Source organism: Oncorhynchus gorbuscha, linkage group LG14, assembly GCF_021184085.1.
Source record: "Oncorhynchus gorbuscha isolate QuinsamMale2020 ecotype Even-year linkage group LG14, OgorEven_v1.0, whole genome shotgun sequence".
Lineage (NCBI taxonomy): Eukaryota > Metazoa > Chordata > Actinopteri > Salmoniformes > Salmonidae > Oncorhynchus > Oncorhynchus gorbuscha.
The window spans coordinates 82,218,931-82,237,764 of record NC_060186.1 but is presented as its reverse complement, the minus strand read 5'-3'; the positions used below and the strand labels follow the sequence as shown (position 1 = coordinate 82,237,764).

At 47.4% G+C, this 18,834-nt stretch overlaps 1 protein-coding gene across 2 annotated transcripts; it reads left to right on the top strand.

The window, feature by feature from the left end:
- The first annotated feature begins 1,161 nt into the window (after positions 1-1,161).
- Positions 1,162-12,750, top strand: mtfr2 (mitochondrial fission regulator 2). 2 transcript variants are annotated; one of them, XM_046299426.1, is made up of 8 exons: positions 1,162-1,267; positions 1,509-1,698; positions 1,832-1,936; positions 2,789-2,916; positions 4,903-5,132; positions 9,124-9,451; positions 11,504-11,690; positions 12,395-12,750. In XM_046299426.1, exons 2-8 carry the CDS (start codon positions 1,627-1,629, stop codon positions 12,437-12,439), a joined length of 1,095 nt encoding a protein of 364 aa, XP_046155382.1. In that variant the 5' UTR covers positions 1,162-1,267; positions 1,509-1,626; the 3' UTR covers positions 12,440-12,750. The 2 variants fall into 2 exon arrangements, with proteins under 2 accessions (XP_046155382.1, XP_046155381.1); XM_046299425.1 differs by having other exon boundaries at positions 1,173-1,267; positions 1,469-1,698.
- Positions 12,751-18,834: the final 6,084 nt, after the last annotated feature.

Below are 18,834 nucleotides of genomic sequence, written 5' to 3'. Positions count from 1 at the left end.
AATATGGTTTTAATTTTTTTTTTTAAGACCAATAATTTAAAAAAATACAATGTTGACACTGGTATGTCCTTAACTCCCCTCCCTATCTTACCTCATTGGCACTCACTGTATATAGACTTTTTGTTTCTTTTGTTCTACTGTAATATTGACTGTAAGTTTTGTCTATTCCATGTGTAACTCTGTGTTGTTGTTTGTGTCGAACTGCTTTGCTTTATCTTGGCCAGGTCGCAGTTGTAAATGAGAACTTTGTCCTCAACTAGCCTACCTGGTTAAATAAAGGTGAAATGAAAAATACGTTTTTTTTAAATGTTGAGAATACTGGCTTGTAGAGAGAACTGTTTTCCTGTCTCAGCTAAAGTGGGAAATACTGGGTAGGTTCTCTACTATCCAAATGTGTGTAGTTTTGGAAGGGGAGGGGGGGGACTGTGTCTCACCGCCTTCTGCTGGCTTTTCACTCCACACCCTCTTATAGCACCCAATGCAATACACCGTGGATAGTAGCAGGTCATTTACAGCTGTGTTGCTGGATGTGTACGACACAGTCAACCTCTGAAAACTACACCTATTTGGTTAGTAGAGACGCTACTGACTATTTCCCACCCTCACTTTAGCTGAGGCAGGTAGAAATGTTTTCTCTTTACAAGCCAATAAGTCTCCCATATAGCGTTGCAGTGAATTGGATGGGTGGAGTAAGGACTCCCCAGTACTCTGTATTAAACCCGTTGCCTGGCACAAGAGACGAATTGAAGTTTTACAGACTCTATTGAGTAATTCCAATAGCATATATATTAGTATTTTATTAAAAAGTGTATTTGTTTAAACATAGCTTTCAATATACCAGTATTTGTGTAAAATACGTCTCTTTTTTTTGGTAAATCCTGTGAACTGCACCGGAGTGCAAAAACAAAAGAAAAAACGAGTTTAGCATGTCTTTGTAGGGGGGACTCTTATCTTGAAGGAAACAATATTTGATTGTGCTGCAAGCCTTTTATTCTGACTGCTAGGAGAACTCGTTCACACACAACAAAAAAATACGAATTTGGTGTGAATATTATTGAAAGCCCCATTGGTTCGAACAGCTGTGGTCACGTTGCACGATTCCGCTATTCTGATTGGCGTAGGATTTTCTTCCAATTGAAATGTCCAATCACGGCACGGTTTGCGAGAGTGGCTTTATTTGAGTTCACCTTCTCACTTGTCCGGACACGTGAGCATCTTAGGAGAAGGTTATTTTGTCGCCAAGTATAATTTCTAAATGATCCATGGGGTAAGAGAAGATTAACTTTATACCGTTTACACATATAATACAATATTTATTGCTCGCTTGTTTATCATGTTACCGCTTGATGTGTTTTGATGAACCGTGTTTTCGGGAATATTGTACTGTATACTGTACTGATAGCTAGGCAACTCTACCAAACGTACATGAAATTATTACATTATAAGGGTGACCCCGTCACCCCCCCAGGTTTGAATGAGGATGTTTCTACTTCTTTGACTGTGGTCAGGACTCGCATCCCATGGTGCAACGTGAAACGGGAGTCCTAGCCTGCAGACCGAAGCTGTCAACAGGAAGCCCACACCACCACCACCACCAGCCAGAACATTCAGAAGGGCTGCTTCCAGATGTCTCTGCTAGAAGATATATTTGATCTGTTGCAAAATGTCCTTGAGTATTTCGGAGTCTCTCCTGACATGGTAAAAAAAAAAAAGATAAATATCACAAATGCAGTGGCTCAATTTATAGGATGCTTGTTTTGAGATTGTACCAAAAGATTGACGATTTGAAGAGTGCTTTGTGCCAATAAGTGTGTGTGTGTGTGTTTTTCAGCTAATTCCAGTGTGGGAGAGCCAGTTGTGCGGTCAGTACCGGAGCCTGGTGCGGATGATCGGGACCAACCTCCCATTGACCCCGTCTCCACGTATCCACTTCCAGGTCAATATGAATGTAACCTGGTTAATACAGGTCTAGGATCATCTGAAGTAACACACCAGTCGACTCCGTAACCGACGACTCCGTAACCGACGACTCCGTAACTGACGACTCCGTAACCCACGACTCCGAAACCGTAGACTCCGTAACCCACGACTCCGAAACCGTAGACTCCGTAACCCACGACTCCGTAACCCACGACTCCGTAACCCACGACTCCGTAACCCACGACTCCGTAACCCACGACTCTGTAACCCACGACTCCGTAACCCACGACTCCGTAACCCACGACTCCGTAACCCACGACTCCGTAACCCACGACTCCGTAACCCACGACTCCGTAACCCACGACTCCGTAACCCACGACTCCGTAACCCACGACTCTGTAACCCACGACTCTGTAACCCACGACTCTGTAACCCACGACTCCGTAACCGACGACTCTGTAACCGACGACTCTGTAACCGACGACTCTGTAACCGACGACTCTGTAACCGACGACTCTGTAACCGACGACTCTGTAACCGACGACTCTGTAACCGACGACTCTGTAACCGACGACTCTGTAACCGACGACTCTGTAACCGATGACTCTGTAACCGACGACTCTGTAACCGACGACTCTGTAACCGACGACTCTGTAACCGACGACTCTGTAACCGAGACTCTGTAACTGATGACTCTGTAACCCACGACTCTGTAACCCATGACTCCGTAACCGTCGACTCCGTAACTATGGAGCATCACAACTTCATCTGCAACACATTGAGGTGTATCGTTGTTATGGAGATGGGACCAGAAGACTTCTGGTTCTGTGGTTTGGTCTCACACTCAGCTGGCTCATACTGTCCACAGATTCCTCTACACACCTCCCGACAGCACAGATACCTGGACGTCACCATGGATACCCTCCCCCCTATCCTCTCCTTGGCTGACGTGCTGTGGGTGGCGGAGGATGAGGGAGACCGCTTCACCAAGATCAGGTAGATGGGACCCAGTAGATATACACAGAGACTCACACTGGTAGAACCCAGTAGATATACACAGAGACTCACACTGGTAGAACCCAGTAGATATACACAGAGACTCAGACTGGTAGAACCCAGTAGATATACACAGAGACTCAGACTGGTAGAACCCAGTAGATATACACAGAGACTCAGACTGGTAGAACCCAGTAGATATACACAGAGACTCCTCAGACTGGTAGAACCCAGTAGATATACACAGAGACTCAGACTGGTAGAACCCAGTAGATATACACAGAGACTCCTCAGACTGGTAGAACCCAGTAGATATACACAGAGACTTCTCAGACTGGTAGAACCCAGTAGATATACACAGAGACTCCTCAGACTGGTAGAACCCAGTAGATATACACAGAGACTCCTCAGACTGGTAGAACCCAGTAGATATCACACTGAGACTCCTCAGACTGGTAGAACCCAGTAGATATACACAGAGACTCAGACTGGTAGAACCCAGTAGATATACACAGAGACTCAGACTTGGTGAAAATAGATATACACAGAGACTCAGACTGGTCCAGAACCCAGTAGATATACACAGAGACTCAGACTGGTAGAACCCAGTAGATATCACAGAGACTCACACTGGTGAACCCAGTAGATATACACAGAGACTCACACTGGTAGAACCCAGTAGATATACACAGAGGGGACTCCTCAGACTGGTAGAACCCAGTAGATATACACAGAGACTCACACTGGTGGAACCCAGTAGATATACACAGAGACTCCTCAGACTGGCTAGAACCCAGTAGATATACACAGAGACTCCTCAGACTGGTAGAACCCAGTAGATATACACAGAGACTCCTCAGACTGGTAGAACCCAGTAGATATACACAGAGACTCAGACTGGTAGAACCCAGTAGATACACACAGAGACTCCTCAACTGGTAGAACCCAGTAGATATACACAGAGACTCCTCAGACTGGTAGAACCAAGTAGATATACACAGAGACTCAGACTGGTAGAACCCAGTAGATATCCAGTCGGAGACTCAGACTCAGAACCCAGTAGATATACACAGAGACTCCTCAGACTGGTAGAACCCAGTAGATATACACAGAGACTCCTCAGACTGGTAGAACCCAGTAGATATACACAGAGACTCAGACTGGTAGAACCCAGTAGATATACACAGAGACTCAGACTGGTAGAACCCAGTAGATATACACAGAGACTCCTCAGACTGGTAGAACCCAGTAGATATACACAGAGACTCAGACTGGTAGAACCCAGTAGATATACACAGAGACTCCTCAGACTGGTAGAACCCAGTAGATATACACAGAGACTCAGACTGGTCCCAGTAGATATACACAGAGACTCAGACTGGTAGAACCCAGTAGATATACACAGAGACTCCTCAGACTGGTAGAACCCAGTAGATATACACAGAGACTCCTCAGACTGGTAGAACCCAGTAGATATACACAGAGACTCCTCAGACTGGTAGAACCCAGTAGATATACACAGAGACTCAGACTGGTAGAACCCAGTAGATATACACAGAGACTCAGACTGGTAGAACCCAGTAGATATACAAAGAGACTCAGACTGGTAGAACCCAGTAGATATACACAGAGACTCCTCAGACTGGTAGAACCCAGTAGATATACACAGAGACTCAGACTGGTAGAACCCAGTAGATGAAGTCACCCTGAGGGTTGTGTGTAGAATCCTATGGGGACATGTTATTGACATGCGATTACTACCCAACTGTAAACAAGTTAAGCTAGCTAGCTCGCTAGCTAGTAATTTTGGCTAACTTGTTGGGTGAAAATAATAACTTTATTTACTGTTAATCTTTGCAAGCAAACGGAACACTTCTCCAAAACGGCAAGGTGTCTCCAATAATGTCTGCTTTCTGAGGGCTGTGACATCTCCGCCCTTCCAAAAAGCTTGTTCTCAATCTGTCATTCCTTCTGGTCCGATCTCAGGCACCGCGAGCGTCCGTCCCGACAGGGTGCTGTGAGTCGGGGCGACGAGGTGGTGCTGGCCCCTCCACGTCCAGGGGACCCAGGGTTGGCGGTGGTCCGAGCCCAGCCAGGAGACATGATGCTGGGGCACAGATCAGACCCAGTGGCTCTGCGGAAGATCACAGCCCTGGAGGACGAGCTGCTCAAACTACGAGCTCAGATTGCCATGATTGTCACCGCGCCACCCTCAGGTGTCTACACACACACACACACACACACACACACACACACACACACACACACACACACACACACACACACACACACACACACACACACACACACACACACACACACCTATCCCAATCATGGTAAACACACACACACACACACCTATCCCAATCATGGTAAACACACACACACACACACCTATCCCAATCATGGTAAACACACACACACACACACCTATCCCAATCATGGTAAACACACACACACTCACACCTATCCCAGTCATGGTAAACACTCACACACACTCACACCTATCCCAGTCATGGTAAACACTCACACCTATCCCAGTCATGGTAAACACACACACACACACACACACTCACACCTATCCCAGTCATGGTAAACACACACACACCTATCCCAGTCATGGTAAACACACACACACCTATCCCAGTCATGGTAAACACACACACCTATCCCAGTCATGGTAAACACACACACCTATCCCAGTCATGGTAAACACTCACACACACACACCTATCCCAGTCATGGTAAACACACACACACTCACACCTATCCCAGTCATGGTAAACACACACACACCTATCCCAGTCATGGTAAACACACACACCTATCCCAGTCATGGTAAACACTCACACACACACACCTATCCCAGTCATGGTAAACACACACACACTCACACTTATCCCAGTCATGGTAAACACTCACACACTCACACCTATCCCAGTCATGGTAAACACTCACACACTCACACCTATCCCAGTCATGGTAAACACACACACACACCCACACCTATCCCAGTCATGGTAAACACACACACACCTATCCCAGTCATGGTAAACACACACACACCTATCCCAGTCATGGTAAACACACACACAGCTATCCCAGTCATGGTAAACACACACACACCTATCCCAGTCATGGTAAACACACACACCTATCCCAGTCATGGTAAACACTCACACACTCACACCTATCCCAGTCATGGTAAACACACACACACTCACACCTATCCCAGTCATGGTAAACACTCACACACCTATCCCAGTCATGCTAAAGACACACACCTATCCCAGTCATGGTAAACACACACACACCTATCCCAGTCATGGTAAACACACACACACACTCACACCTATCCCAGTCATGGTAAACACACACACACTCACACCTATCCCAGTCATGGTAAACACACACACACTCACACCTATCCCAGTCATGGTAAACACACACACACCCTATCCCAGTCATGGTAAACACACACACACCTATCCCAGTCATGGTAAACACACACACACCTATCCCAGTCATGGTACACACACACACACACACACACACACACACACACACACACACACACACACACACACACACACCTATCCCAGTCATGGTAAACACTCACACACACTCACACCTATCCCAGTCATGGTAAACACTCACACACACTCACACCTATCCCAGTCATGGTAAACACTCACACACACTCACACCTATCCCAGTCATGGTAAACACACACACACCTATCCCAGTCATGGTAAACACACACACCTATCCCAGTCATGGTAAACACTCACACTCACACACACACACACCTATCCCAGTCATGGTAAACACACACACACACACCTATCCCAGTCATGGTAAACACACACACACTCACACCTATCCCAGTCATGGTAAACACACACACACTCACACCTATCCCAGTCATGGTAAACACACACACCTATCCCAGTCATGGTAAACACTCACACTCACACACACACACACACCTATCCCAGTCATGGTAAACACACACACACTCACACCTATCCCAGTCATGGTAAACACTCACACACTCACACCTATCCCAGTCATGGTAAACACACACACACTCACACCTATCCCAGTCATGGTAAACACACACACACTCACACCTATCCCAGTCATGGTAAACACACACACACACCCACACCTATCCCAGTCATGGTAAACACACACACACCTATCCCAGTCATGGTAAACACACACACACCTATCCCAGTCATGGTAAACACACACACACCTATCCCAGTCATGGTAAACACACACACACCTATCCCAGTCATGGTAAACACACACACAGCTATCCCAGTCATGGTAAACACACACACACACCTATCCCAGTCATGGTAAACACACACACACACCTATCCCAGTCATGGTAAACACACACACACACCTATCCCAGTCATGGTAAACACACACACACTCACACCTATCCCAGTCATGGTAAACACTCACACACCTATCCCAGTCATGGTAAACACACACACACACCTATCCCAGTCATGGTAAACACACACACACCTATCCCAGTCATGGTAAACACACACACACCTATCCCAGTCATGGTAAACACACACACAGCTATCCCAGTCATGGTAAACACACACACACACCTATCCCAGTCATGGTAAACACACACACACACCTATCCCAGTCATGGTAAACACACACACCTATCCCAGTCATGGTAAACACTCACACACTCACACCTATCCCAGTCATGGTAAACACACACTCACACCTATCCCAGTCATGGTAAACCCACACACCTATCCCAGTCATGGTAAACACACACACACCTATCCCAGTCATGGTAAACACACACACACTCACACCTATCCCAGTCATGGTAAACACTCACACACCTATCCCAGTCATGGTAAACACACACACACCTATCCCAGTCATGGTAAACACACACACACCTATCCCAGTCATGGTAAACACACACACACCTATCCCAGTCATGGTAAACACACACACAGCTATCCCAGTCATGGTAAACACACACACACAGCTATCCCAGTCATGGTAAACACACACACACACACCTATCCCAGTCATGGTAAACACACACACACACCTATCCCAGTCATGGTAAACACACACACACTCACACCTATCCCAGTCATGGTAAACACTCACACCTATCCCAGTCATGGTAAACACTCACACACCTATCCCAGTCATGGTAAACACACACACACACCTATCCCAGTCATGGTAAACACACACACACCTATCCCAGTCATGGTAAACACACACACACCTATCCCAGTCATGGTAAACACACACACAGCTATCCCAGTCATGGTAAACACACACACACACCTATCCCAGTCATGGTAAACACACACACACACCTATCCCAGTCATGGTAAACACTCACACACTCACACCTATCCCAGTCATGGTAAACACTCACACACTCACACCTATCCCAGTCATGGTAAACACACACTCACACCTATCCCAGTCATGGTAAACACCCACACACCTATCCCAGTCATGGTAAACACACACACACCTATCCCAGTCATGGTAAACACACACACACTCACACCTATCCCAGTCATGGTAAACACTCACACACCTATCCCAGTCATGGTAAACACACACACACCTATCCCAGTCATGGTAAACACACACACACCTATCCCAGTCATGGTAAACACACACACAGCTATCCCAGTCATGGTAAACACACACACACAGCTATCCCAGTCATGGTAAACACACACACACACCTATCCCAGTCATGGTAAACACACACACACACCTATCCCAGTCATGGTAAACACACACACCTATCCCAGTCATGGTAAACACACACACACCTATCCCAGTCATGGTAAACACACTCACACCTATCCCAGTCATGGTAGACCCACACACCTATCCCAGTCATGGTAAACACACACACACCTATCCCAGTCATGGTAAACACACACACACCTATCCCAGTCATGGTAGACCCACACACCTATCCCAGTCATGGTAAACACACACACACCTATCCCAGTCATGGTAAACACACACACACCTATCCCAGTCATGGTAAACACACACACACCTATCCCAGTCATGGTAAACCCATTCATTCCTCTATTATGAAAGTGATACGCCAGACTTATAATTTGTTCACCCTTTTCTCTCCCTCCTTTTCCTGTCGTCCCGGTCCAGCCCATTCCCAGAACCTTCCGGGTACCCCTGGAATGTCCCCTGCCTCTGTCCTCACCTCCACCCCTTGTCGCCCTCCACCTCCTCCCTGTCCTCCTCCACCTCCTCCCTGTCCTCCTCCACCCAGCTCCTCTGTTGGTCTGTCTGCGGTGGAGAATCTAATCCAGCAGGGCAGGGAGGCCGGTAAAGGTCATGCCCAGGGGAATAGCCATGAGGCTGGGCAGGTTGGACTACTACAGTCCCAGGATAAGGCGGGAGGACAGGTCCCGGTCCCCACCATGCTGGATGTACTGAATGAGTTGAACCAGGTGAAACTGCGCTCCGTGCAGAGGTAAGCATGGACACTAAGAGGCATGTCACTGTGCTGGAGTCAAGTCAACGACTCTGAGAGCCTGTCTGTCTATAGCAGCAGATCTGCCAAGCTGCAAGCCTTTTGCGGTGAAATCAAATGTTATTGGTCCATATTTAACGATGTTATTGGTCACATACACATATTCAACAGTAATTACAGCTGCAGGTCTCTTGGTGTATGTCTCTATAAGCTTGGCACATCTAGCACACTGGGATGTTTGCCTATTCTTCAAGGCAAAACTGCTCCAGCTCCTTCAAGTTGGATGGGTTTGGCTGGTGTACAGCAATCTTTAAGTCATACCACAGATTCTCAATTGGATTGAGGTCTGGGCTTTGACTAGGCCATTCCAAGACATTTAAATGTTTCCCCTTAAACCACCCGAGTGTTGCTTTAGCAGTATGCTTAGGGTCATTGTCCTGCTGGAAGGTGAACCTCCGTTCACCAAATGTGTTTGCTTATTTTCTTTTTTAAGCAATGGCTTTTTTTCTGGCCACTCTTATGTAAACACTGTGGAGTGTTCTCTCTCTAACACACACCATCTCTGATATATCAACTAGAGGAGCAGGCTTAAAGTGGTCCTATGGACAGATACTTTGCAGCTCCTTCAGGGTAATTTTGGTCCCTTTGTTGCCTCTGATTTTAATGCCCTCCTTGCCTGGTCCGTGAGTTTTGGTGGGCGGCCCCCTCTTGGCAGGTTCATTCCATTGTTTAAATAATGGATTTTATTTAGTCAGCCACCAATTGTGCAAGTTCTCCCACTTAAAGGGATGAGAGAGGCCTGTAATTTTCATCATAGGTATACTTCAACTCTATGACAGACAAAATGAGACAAAAAAAATCCAGAAAATCACATTGTAGGATTCTTTTATGAATTTATTTGCAAAGTATGGTGTATATAGTTGAAGTCGGAAGTTTACATACCTAGGTTGGAGTCAGGAACTGTTTGACATCATGGGAAAATCAAAAGAAATCAGCCAAGACCACAGAAAAATAATTGTAGACCTCCACAAGTCTGGTTCATCCTTGGGAGCAATTCCCAAACGCCTGAAGGTACCACGTTCATCTGTACAAACAATAGTACGCAAGTATAAACACCATGGGACCACGCAGCCGTCATACCGCTCAGGAAGGAGACGCGTTCTGTCTCCTAGAGATGAACGTACTTTGGTGTGAAAAGTGCAAATCAATCCCAGAACAACAGTAAAGGACCTTGTGAAGGTGCTGGAGGAAACAGGTAAAAGTATCTATATATAAAACCTCCATTAAAAAGCCAGACTACAGTTTGCAACTGCACATGGGGACAAATATTGTACTTCAAGAAATGTTCTCTGGTCTGATGAAACAAAAATGGAACTGTTTGGTCATAATGACCATCGTTATGTTTGGAGGAAAAAGGGGGAGGCTTGCAAGCCGAAGAACACCATCCCAACCGTGAAGCACGGGGGTGGCAGCATCATGTTGTGGGGGTGTTTTGCTGCAGGAGGGACTGGTGCACTTCACAAAATAGATGGCATCATGAGGCAGGAAAATTATGTAGCTATATTGAAGAAACATCTCAAGACATCAGTCAGGAAGTTAAAGCTTGGTCTCAAATGGGTCTTCCAAATGGACAATGGCCCCAAGCATACTTCCAAAGTTGTGGCAAAATGACTTAAGGACAACAAAGTCAAGGTATTGGAGTGGCCATCACAAAGTCCTGACCTCAATCCAATAGAAAAGGTGTGGGCAGAACTGAAAAAGCGTGTGCGAGCAAGGAGGCCTACAAACCTGACTCAGTTACACCAGCTCTCGGCGACCTGAAACATTTGACCCAAGTTAAGTTCAGCTGTGTGTGTGTGTGTGTGTGTGTGTGTGTGTGTGTGTGTGTGTGTGTGTGTGTGTGTGTGTGTGTGTGTGTGTGTGTGTGTGTGTGTGTGTGTGTGTGTGTGTGTGTGTGTGTGTGTGTGTGTGTGTGGAACAAACCCACTCTCTGACTGGCACTGAATGTTATGTAGTTGTTCTTTAATGTCTTGCGTTTGCCCCAACCCCCAGGTCGCCCGGGGGAACGCCGGTGCGGAGGAGGCGGAGCAAGGGCGCGGCGTTGCTAAGCGACCCGGCCTCCATGATTGCCGAGGCCCTGAGGAGGAAGTTCGCCCACTGTCGCCTCGACGACTCGTACGACAAAGAGAACCGCTCGGTAGAACTCTCGCCGTTCGGCAGCCCCGATACATCGCCCTGTGTAAGTACATACAGAACCACGTTTACAAACTGTAACCCAGGCTGTAAGGAGAGACAGTCCCAGACTGTTAGGAGAGACAGTCCCAGGCTGTTAGGAGAGACAGTCCCAGGCTGTTAGGAGAGACAGTCCCAGGCTGTTAGGAGAGACGGTCCCAGGCTGTTAGGAGAGACGGTCCCGGGCTGTTAGGAGAGACGGTCCCGGGCTGTTAGGAGAGACGGTCCCGGGCTGTTAGGAGAGACAGTCCCGGGCTGTTAGGAGAGACAGTCCCGGGCTGTTAGGAGAGACAGTCCCTGACTGTTAGGAGAGACAGTCCCGGGCTGTTAGGAGAGACAGTCCCGGGCTGTTAGGAGAGACAGTCCCAGGCTGTTAGGGGAGACAGTCCCAGGCTGTTAGGGGAGACAGTCCCAGGCTGTTAGGCTGTGTCCCAATAGTCTCTCCAATCTGTGATGTCCCCCAGTCAGTGTCAGTCTGTGATCTGCCAGCAGGTGGTGCTGTTTCTCAGTCTGTAAAGTGTCTGGTCATTTTGAAGTTGAGATGGTAAAATGATGGTAAAGTTCCTGGGACTTTACAACCTTATAGTAGTGCACTATGTAGGGAACAGGGAGACATAGTGCTCTGGTCAAAAGTAGTGCACTATGTAGGGAACAGGGCACCTTTTTGTTCTCTTCCTCTTATCTGGTCACGTGACCCATATTTTGTTTTAGATCTCCCAGCATTCCAAGCGCAGCCAGGGACGACTCCACCTGTGACCTCTGACCTCCAAGGTCAACTAAACCAGCAGCCTATCGCTTCGCCAACCGGAAACACCGATGCCTAACCCCGCCGACTATTATGGCAACTGCTGACTTATTGTGCGTCCCAATAACACCTCCTTTCTCTCGAAGTGTACACTTGTTCGCTACTTTTAGATTAGGGAAGTGAACAAGTGTACGTTTTTAGGAGGAAGGAGATATAATTGGGATAAACAGGTCTGTTTATTCTATTTGTTTGTTTGTCCATTTTGCACCATGTTCTGTGATGCGTCCCATCAGGTATTGTTTATATAAAAGGACCATTGATATTGAGAGTAATTTATTTGAATGCGGTCATTTTAATTGTGTATATATTTAGCTGTAAATACACTATATGACCAAAAGTATGTGGACACCTTATCCAACATCTCATTCTAAAATCATGGTCATTTAATATGGAGTTGGTCCCCCCCTTTGCTGCTATAACAGCCTCCACTCTTCTGGGAAGGCTTTCCACTAGATGTTGGAACATTGCTGCTATAACAGCCTCCACTCTTCTGGGAAGGCTTTCCACTAGATGTTGGAACATTGCTGCTATAACAGCCTCCACTCTTCTGGGAAGGCTTTCCACTAGATGTTGGAACATTGCTGCTATAACAGCCTCCACTCTTCTGGGAAGGCTTTCCACTAGATGTTGGAACATTGCTGCTACAACAGCCTCCACTCTTCTGGGAAGGCTTTCCACTAGATGATGGAACATTGCTGCTATAACAGCCTCCACTCTTCTGGGAAGGCTTTCCACTAGATGTAGGAACATTGCTGCTATAACAGCCTCCACTCTTCTGGGAAGGCTTTCCACTAGATGTTGGAACATTGCTGCTACAACAGCCTCCACTCTTCTGGGAAGGCTTTCCACTAGATGATGGAACATTGCTGCTATAACAGCCTCCACTCTTCTGGGAAGGCTTTCCACTAGATGTAGGAACATTGCTGCTATAACAGCCTCCACTCTTCTGGGAAGGCTTTCCACTAGATGTTGGAACATTGCTGCTATAACAGCCTCCACTCTTCTGGGAAGGCTTTCCACTAGATGTAGGAACATTGCTGCTACAACAGCCTCCACTCTTCTGGGAAGGCTTTCCACTAGATGTAGGAACATTGCTGCTATAACAGCCTCCACTCTTCTGGGAAGGCTTTCCACTAGATGTTGGAACATTGCTGCTATAACAGCCTCCACTCTTCTGGGAAGGCTTTCCACTAGATGTTGGAACATTGCTGCTATAACAGCCTCCACTCTTCTGGGAAGGCTTTCCACTAGATGTTGGAACATTGCTGCTATAACAGCCTCCACTCTTCTGGGAAGGCTTTCCACTAGATGTTGGATCATTGCTGCTATAACAGCCTCCACTCTTCTGGGAAGGCTTTCCACTAGATGTTGGAACATTGCTGCTATAACAGCCTCCACTCTTCTGGGAAGGCTTTCCACTAGATGTTGGATCATTGCTGCTATAACAGCCTCCACTCTTCTGGGAAGGCTTTCCACTAGATGTTGGAACATTGCTGCTATAACAGCCTCCAGTCTTCTGGGAAGGCTTTCCACTAGATGTTGGAACATTGCTGCTATAGCAGCCTCCACTCTTCTGGGAAGGCTTTCCACTAGATGTTGGAACATTGCTGCTATAACAGCCTCCACTCTTCTGGGAAGGCTTTCCACTAGATGTTGGAACATTGCTGCTATAAACAGCCTCCACTCTTCTGGGAAGGCTTTCCACTAGATGTTGGATCATTGCTGCTATAACAGCCTCTACTCTTCTGGGAAGGCTTTCCACTAGATGTTGGAACATTGCTGCTATAACAGCCTCCACTCTTCTAGGAAGGCTTTCCACTAGATGTTGGAACATTGCTGCGGGGACTTGCTTCCATTCAGCCACGAGCATTAGTGAGGTCGGGCACTGATGTTGGGTGATTAGGCCTTCAGGCTCGCAGTCGGCGTTCCAATTCATCCCAAAGGTGTTTGATTGGGTTGAGGTCAGGGCTCTGTACAGGCCAGTTAAGTTCTTCCACACCGATCTCAACAAACCTCACTTTGTTTATGGTGACATTGTCATGCTGAAACAGGAAAGGGCCTTCCCCAAACTGTTGCCACAAAGTTGGAAGCACAGAAACGTCTAGAATGTCATTGTAAACTCTAGCGTTAAGATTTCCCTTCACTGGAACTAAGGGGCCTGAACAATGAAAAACAGCCCCAGACCATTATTCCTCCTCCACCAAACTTTACAGTTGGCACTATGCATTGGGCCAGGTAGCGTTCTCCTGGCATCCACCAAACCCAGACTAGGCCATCGGACTGCCAGATGGTGAAGCGTGATTCATCACTCCAGAGAACGTGTTTCTACTGCTCCAGAGTCCAATAGCGGCTAGCTTTACACCACTCCAGCTGACGCTTGGCATTTTGGTGATCTTAGACTCGGTGGTCTTGTTCTGTGAGCTTGTGCGGCCTACCACTTCGCGGCTGAGCCGTTGTTGCTCCTAGATGTTTCCACTTCACCGGGGCAGCTCTAACAGGGCAGAAATTTGACACACTGATTTGTTGGTAAGGTGGCATCCTATGACGGTGCCACGTTGAAAGTCACTGAGCTCTTCAGTACGGACCATTCTACTGCCAATGTTTGTCTATGGAGATCGCATGGCTGTGTGCTCGGTTTTATATACCTGTCAGCAATGGATTTAGCTGAAATAGCTGAATTCAATCATTTGAAGGGGTGTCCACATACTTTTGTATATTTGATCCAATTGAATGATTTCTATTATCTAGGATTTCTGGGTCATATTCATTAGTGCATACTGTAGCAAAACCTTTTTCCACAGATAACAAAAACGAGCCTATCTTATTGGACAACCTTAGCTTCTACCTTCCTCGTACGATTTGAAAGTAACGATCTATTATTATAATATGGACAGACGGCTCTCTACTCTTATCAAAATACTCTGTCTTTTGTTTTATGTGTTCTTATGTACTGCTCTGTTGACCCCTGACCCCACCAAAACAAATGCCTAAACTCTTTGTCTGTGAAGTGAGGTACCAGTCACACCAAAATTAACTTTGTCTGTGCGTAGGAGGGGGGGGTTAGAACATGTTATCGATACACAGTACCAGTCAACAGTTTGGACACACCTACTCATTCCAGGGTTTTTCTTTATTTTTACTATTTTCTACATTGTAGAATAATAGTGAAGATATCAAAACTATGAAATAACACATATGGAATCATGTAGTAACTAAACAAGTGTTAAACAAATCAAAATATATTTTATATTTGAGATTCTTCAAAGTAGCCACCCTTTGCCTTGATGACAGCTTTGCACACGCTTGGCATTCTCTCAACCAGCTTCACCTGGAATTATTTTCCAACAGTCTTGAAGGAGTTCCCACATATGCTGAGCACTTGTTGGCTGCTTTTCCTTCACCCTGCGGTCCAACTCATCCCAAACCATTTTAATTTATGTCGAGGATGGGTGATATGTCTATTCTTTCAGTCTCACTCCTCCCTTCAGTTGTCTGTCTATTCCCTCCATCCCTGTTTGAGGTAGAAGGGGAGAGCGAGGGAGTGGCTAAATTACAAATTACTCCCTTTCCCTCAGCCCTCCCATTTCCGCGTTCACGCTCGCCTCCGACATGTGCACAAGTGTCCCAAAGCTTAGGGAGTGAAAATTATCGAGGGTGTGGGGCTCATTAGACCTCAGATCGCCACTTCGACAAAGCCAGCTAGGATTAAGAGCAATGTGATATCCCAACATGCACTGCAATATCTTTGTGCAATTTCAATAAAAAAAAAATGGAGAGGCATGTATAATTAATAATATAATTAAATGCATTTGCTCACGTCTGATTTTGTGACTTGGGGTTTGTTGATTTGAGTTTCATCTTGTTTTATTATCTAAAGGTGAAAGTCAGAAGGCTTGAAGTTTAGTCAGCAACATGACAGCTGAGGGCCCTCTGAGTTTCATCAGCAACATGACAGCTGAGGGCCCTCGGAGTTTAGTCAGCAACATGACAGCTGAGGGCCCTCTGAGTTTAGTCAGCAACATGACAGCTGAGGGCCCTCTGAGTTTCATCAGCAACATGACAGCTGAGGGCCCTCGGAGTTTCATCAGCAACATGACAGCTGAGGGCCCTCGGAGTTTATCAGCAACATGACAGCTGAGGGCCCTCGGAGTTTCATCAGCAACATGACAGCTGAGGGCCCTCTGAGTTTCATCAGCAACATGACAGCTGAGGGCCCTCTGAGTTTCATCAGCAACATGACAGCTGAGGGCCCTCTGAGTTTAGTCAGCAACATGACAGCTGAGGGCCCTCTGAGTTTAGTCAGCAACATGACAGCTGAGGGCCCTCTGAGTTTCATCAGCAACATGACAGCTGAGGGCCCTCTGAGTTTAGTCAGCAACATGACAGCTGAGGGCCCTCGGAGTTTCATCAGCAACATGACAGCTGGGGGCCCTCGGAGTTTCATCAGCAACATGACAGCTGAGGGCCTTCTGAGTTTAGTCAGCAACATGACAGCTGAGGGCCCTCTGAGTTTCATCAGCAACATGACAGCTGAGGGCCCTCTGAGTTTCATCAGCAACATGACAGCTGAGGGCCCTCTGAGTTTCATCAGCAACATGACAGCTGAGGGCCCTCTGAGTTTAGTTATCAACATGACAGCTGGGGGCCCTCTGAGTTTAGTCAGCAACATGACAGCTGAGGGCCCTCTGAGTTTAGTCAGCAACATGACAGCTGAGGGCCCTCTGAGTTTCATCAGCAACATGACAGCTGAGGGCCCTCGGAGTTTAGTCAGCAACATGACAGCTGAGGGCCCTCTGAGTTTAGTCAGCAACATGACAGCTGGGGGCCCTCTGAGTTTCATCAGCAACATGACAGCTGAGGGCCCTCTGAGTTTAGTCAGCAACATGACAGCTGAGGGCCCTCTGAGTTTAGTCAGCAACATGACAGCTGAGGGCCCTCTGAGTTTAGTCAGCAACATGACAGCTGAGGGCCCTCTGAGTTTAGTCAGCAACATGACAGCTGAGGGCCCTCTGAGTTTCATCAGCAACATGACAGCTGAGGGCCCTCTGAGTTTCATCAGCAACATGACAGCTGGGGGCCCTCTGAGTTTCATCAGCAACATGACAGCTGAGGGCCCTCTGAGTTTAGTCAGCAACATGACAGCTGAGGGCCCTCTGAGTTTAGTCAGCAACATGACAGCTGGGGGCCCTCTGAGTTTCATCAGCAACATGACAGCTGAGGGCCCTCTGAGTTTCATCAGCAACATGACAGCTGAGGGCCCTCGGAGTTTCATCAGCAACATGACAGCTGAGGGCCCTCGGAGTTTCATCAGCAACATGACAGCTGAGGGCCCTCTGCGTGAGTTGGTAGGACCGAGGAGGTGGTTTGGGTTGATTTCCTGATGGGTAATTACTCAATCCAGGTGTGAAAGATAACATGAATGGGGTCTATTATACTTCCCATATGACACCCTGTTCTCTATAGTGGGGCAGCAGGGTAGCCTAGTGGTTAGAGTGTAGAGGTGGCAGGGTAGCCTAGTGGTTAGAGTGTAGAGGAGGCAGGGTAGCCTAGTGGTTAGAGTGTAGAGGTGGCAGGGTAGCCTAGTGGTTAGAGTGGAGGGGAGGGGAGGTAGGTAACCTAGTGGTTAGAGTGTAGAGGTGGCAGGGTAGCCTAGTGGTTAGAGTGTAGAGGTGGCAGGGTAGCCTAGTGGTTAGAGTAGAGGTGGCAGGGTACACTAGTGGTTAGAGTGTAGGGGCGGCAGGGTAGACTAGTGGTTAGAGTGGAGGTGAGGGGAGGTAGGTAGTCTAGTGGTTAGAGTGTAGAGGCGGCAGGGTAGACTAGTGGTTAGAGTGTAGAAGTGGCAGGGTAGACTAGTGGTTAGAGTGTAGAGGAGGCAGGTAGCCTAGTGGTTAGAGTGTAGAGGTGGCAGGGTAGACTAGTGGTTAGAGTGGAGGGGCGGCAGGGTAGCCTAGTGGTTAGAGTGGAGGGGCGGCAGGGTAGCCTAGTGGTTAGAGTGTAGAGGGGCAGGTAGCCTAGTGGTTAGAGTGTAGAGGTGGCAGGGTAGCCTAGTGGTTAGAGTGTAGAGGTGGCAGGGTAGCCTAGTGGTTAGAGTGTAGAGGTGGCAGGGTAGACTAGTGGTTAGAGTGTAGAGGTGGCAGGGTAGACTAGTGGTTAGAGTGTAGAGGTGGCAGGGTAGCCTAGTGGTTAGAGTAGAGGTGGCAGGGTACACTTGTGGTTAGAGTGTAGGGGCGGCAGGGTAGACTAGTGGTTAGAGTAGAGGTGGCAGGGTACACTAGTGGTTAGAGTGTAGGGGCGGCAGGGTAGACTAGTGGTTAGAGTGTAGAGGTGGCAGGGTAGCCTAGTGGTT

Bases quoted from the DNA above. Each gene is read 5' to 3' on its own strand.
- mtfr2 (XM_046299426.1), top strand. From the start codon at position 1,627: ATGTCTCTGCTAGAAGATATATTTGATCTGTTGCAAAATGTCCTTGAG. The intron at 1,937-2,788 runs GTCAATATGAAT...TACTGTCCACAG, and splicing joins CTCCACGTATCCACTTCCAG to ATTCCTCTACACACCTCCCG. The intron at 2,917-4,902 runs GTAGATGGGACC...GTCCGATCTCAG, and splicing joins GACCGCTTCACCAAGATCAG to GCACCGCGAGCGTCCGTCCC.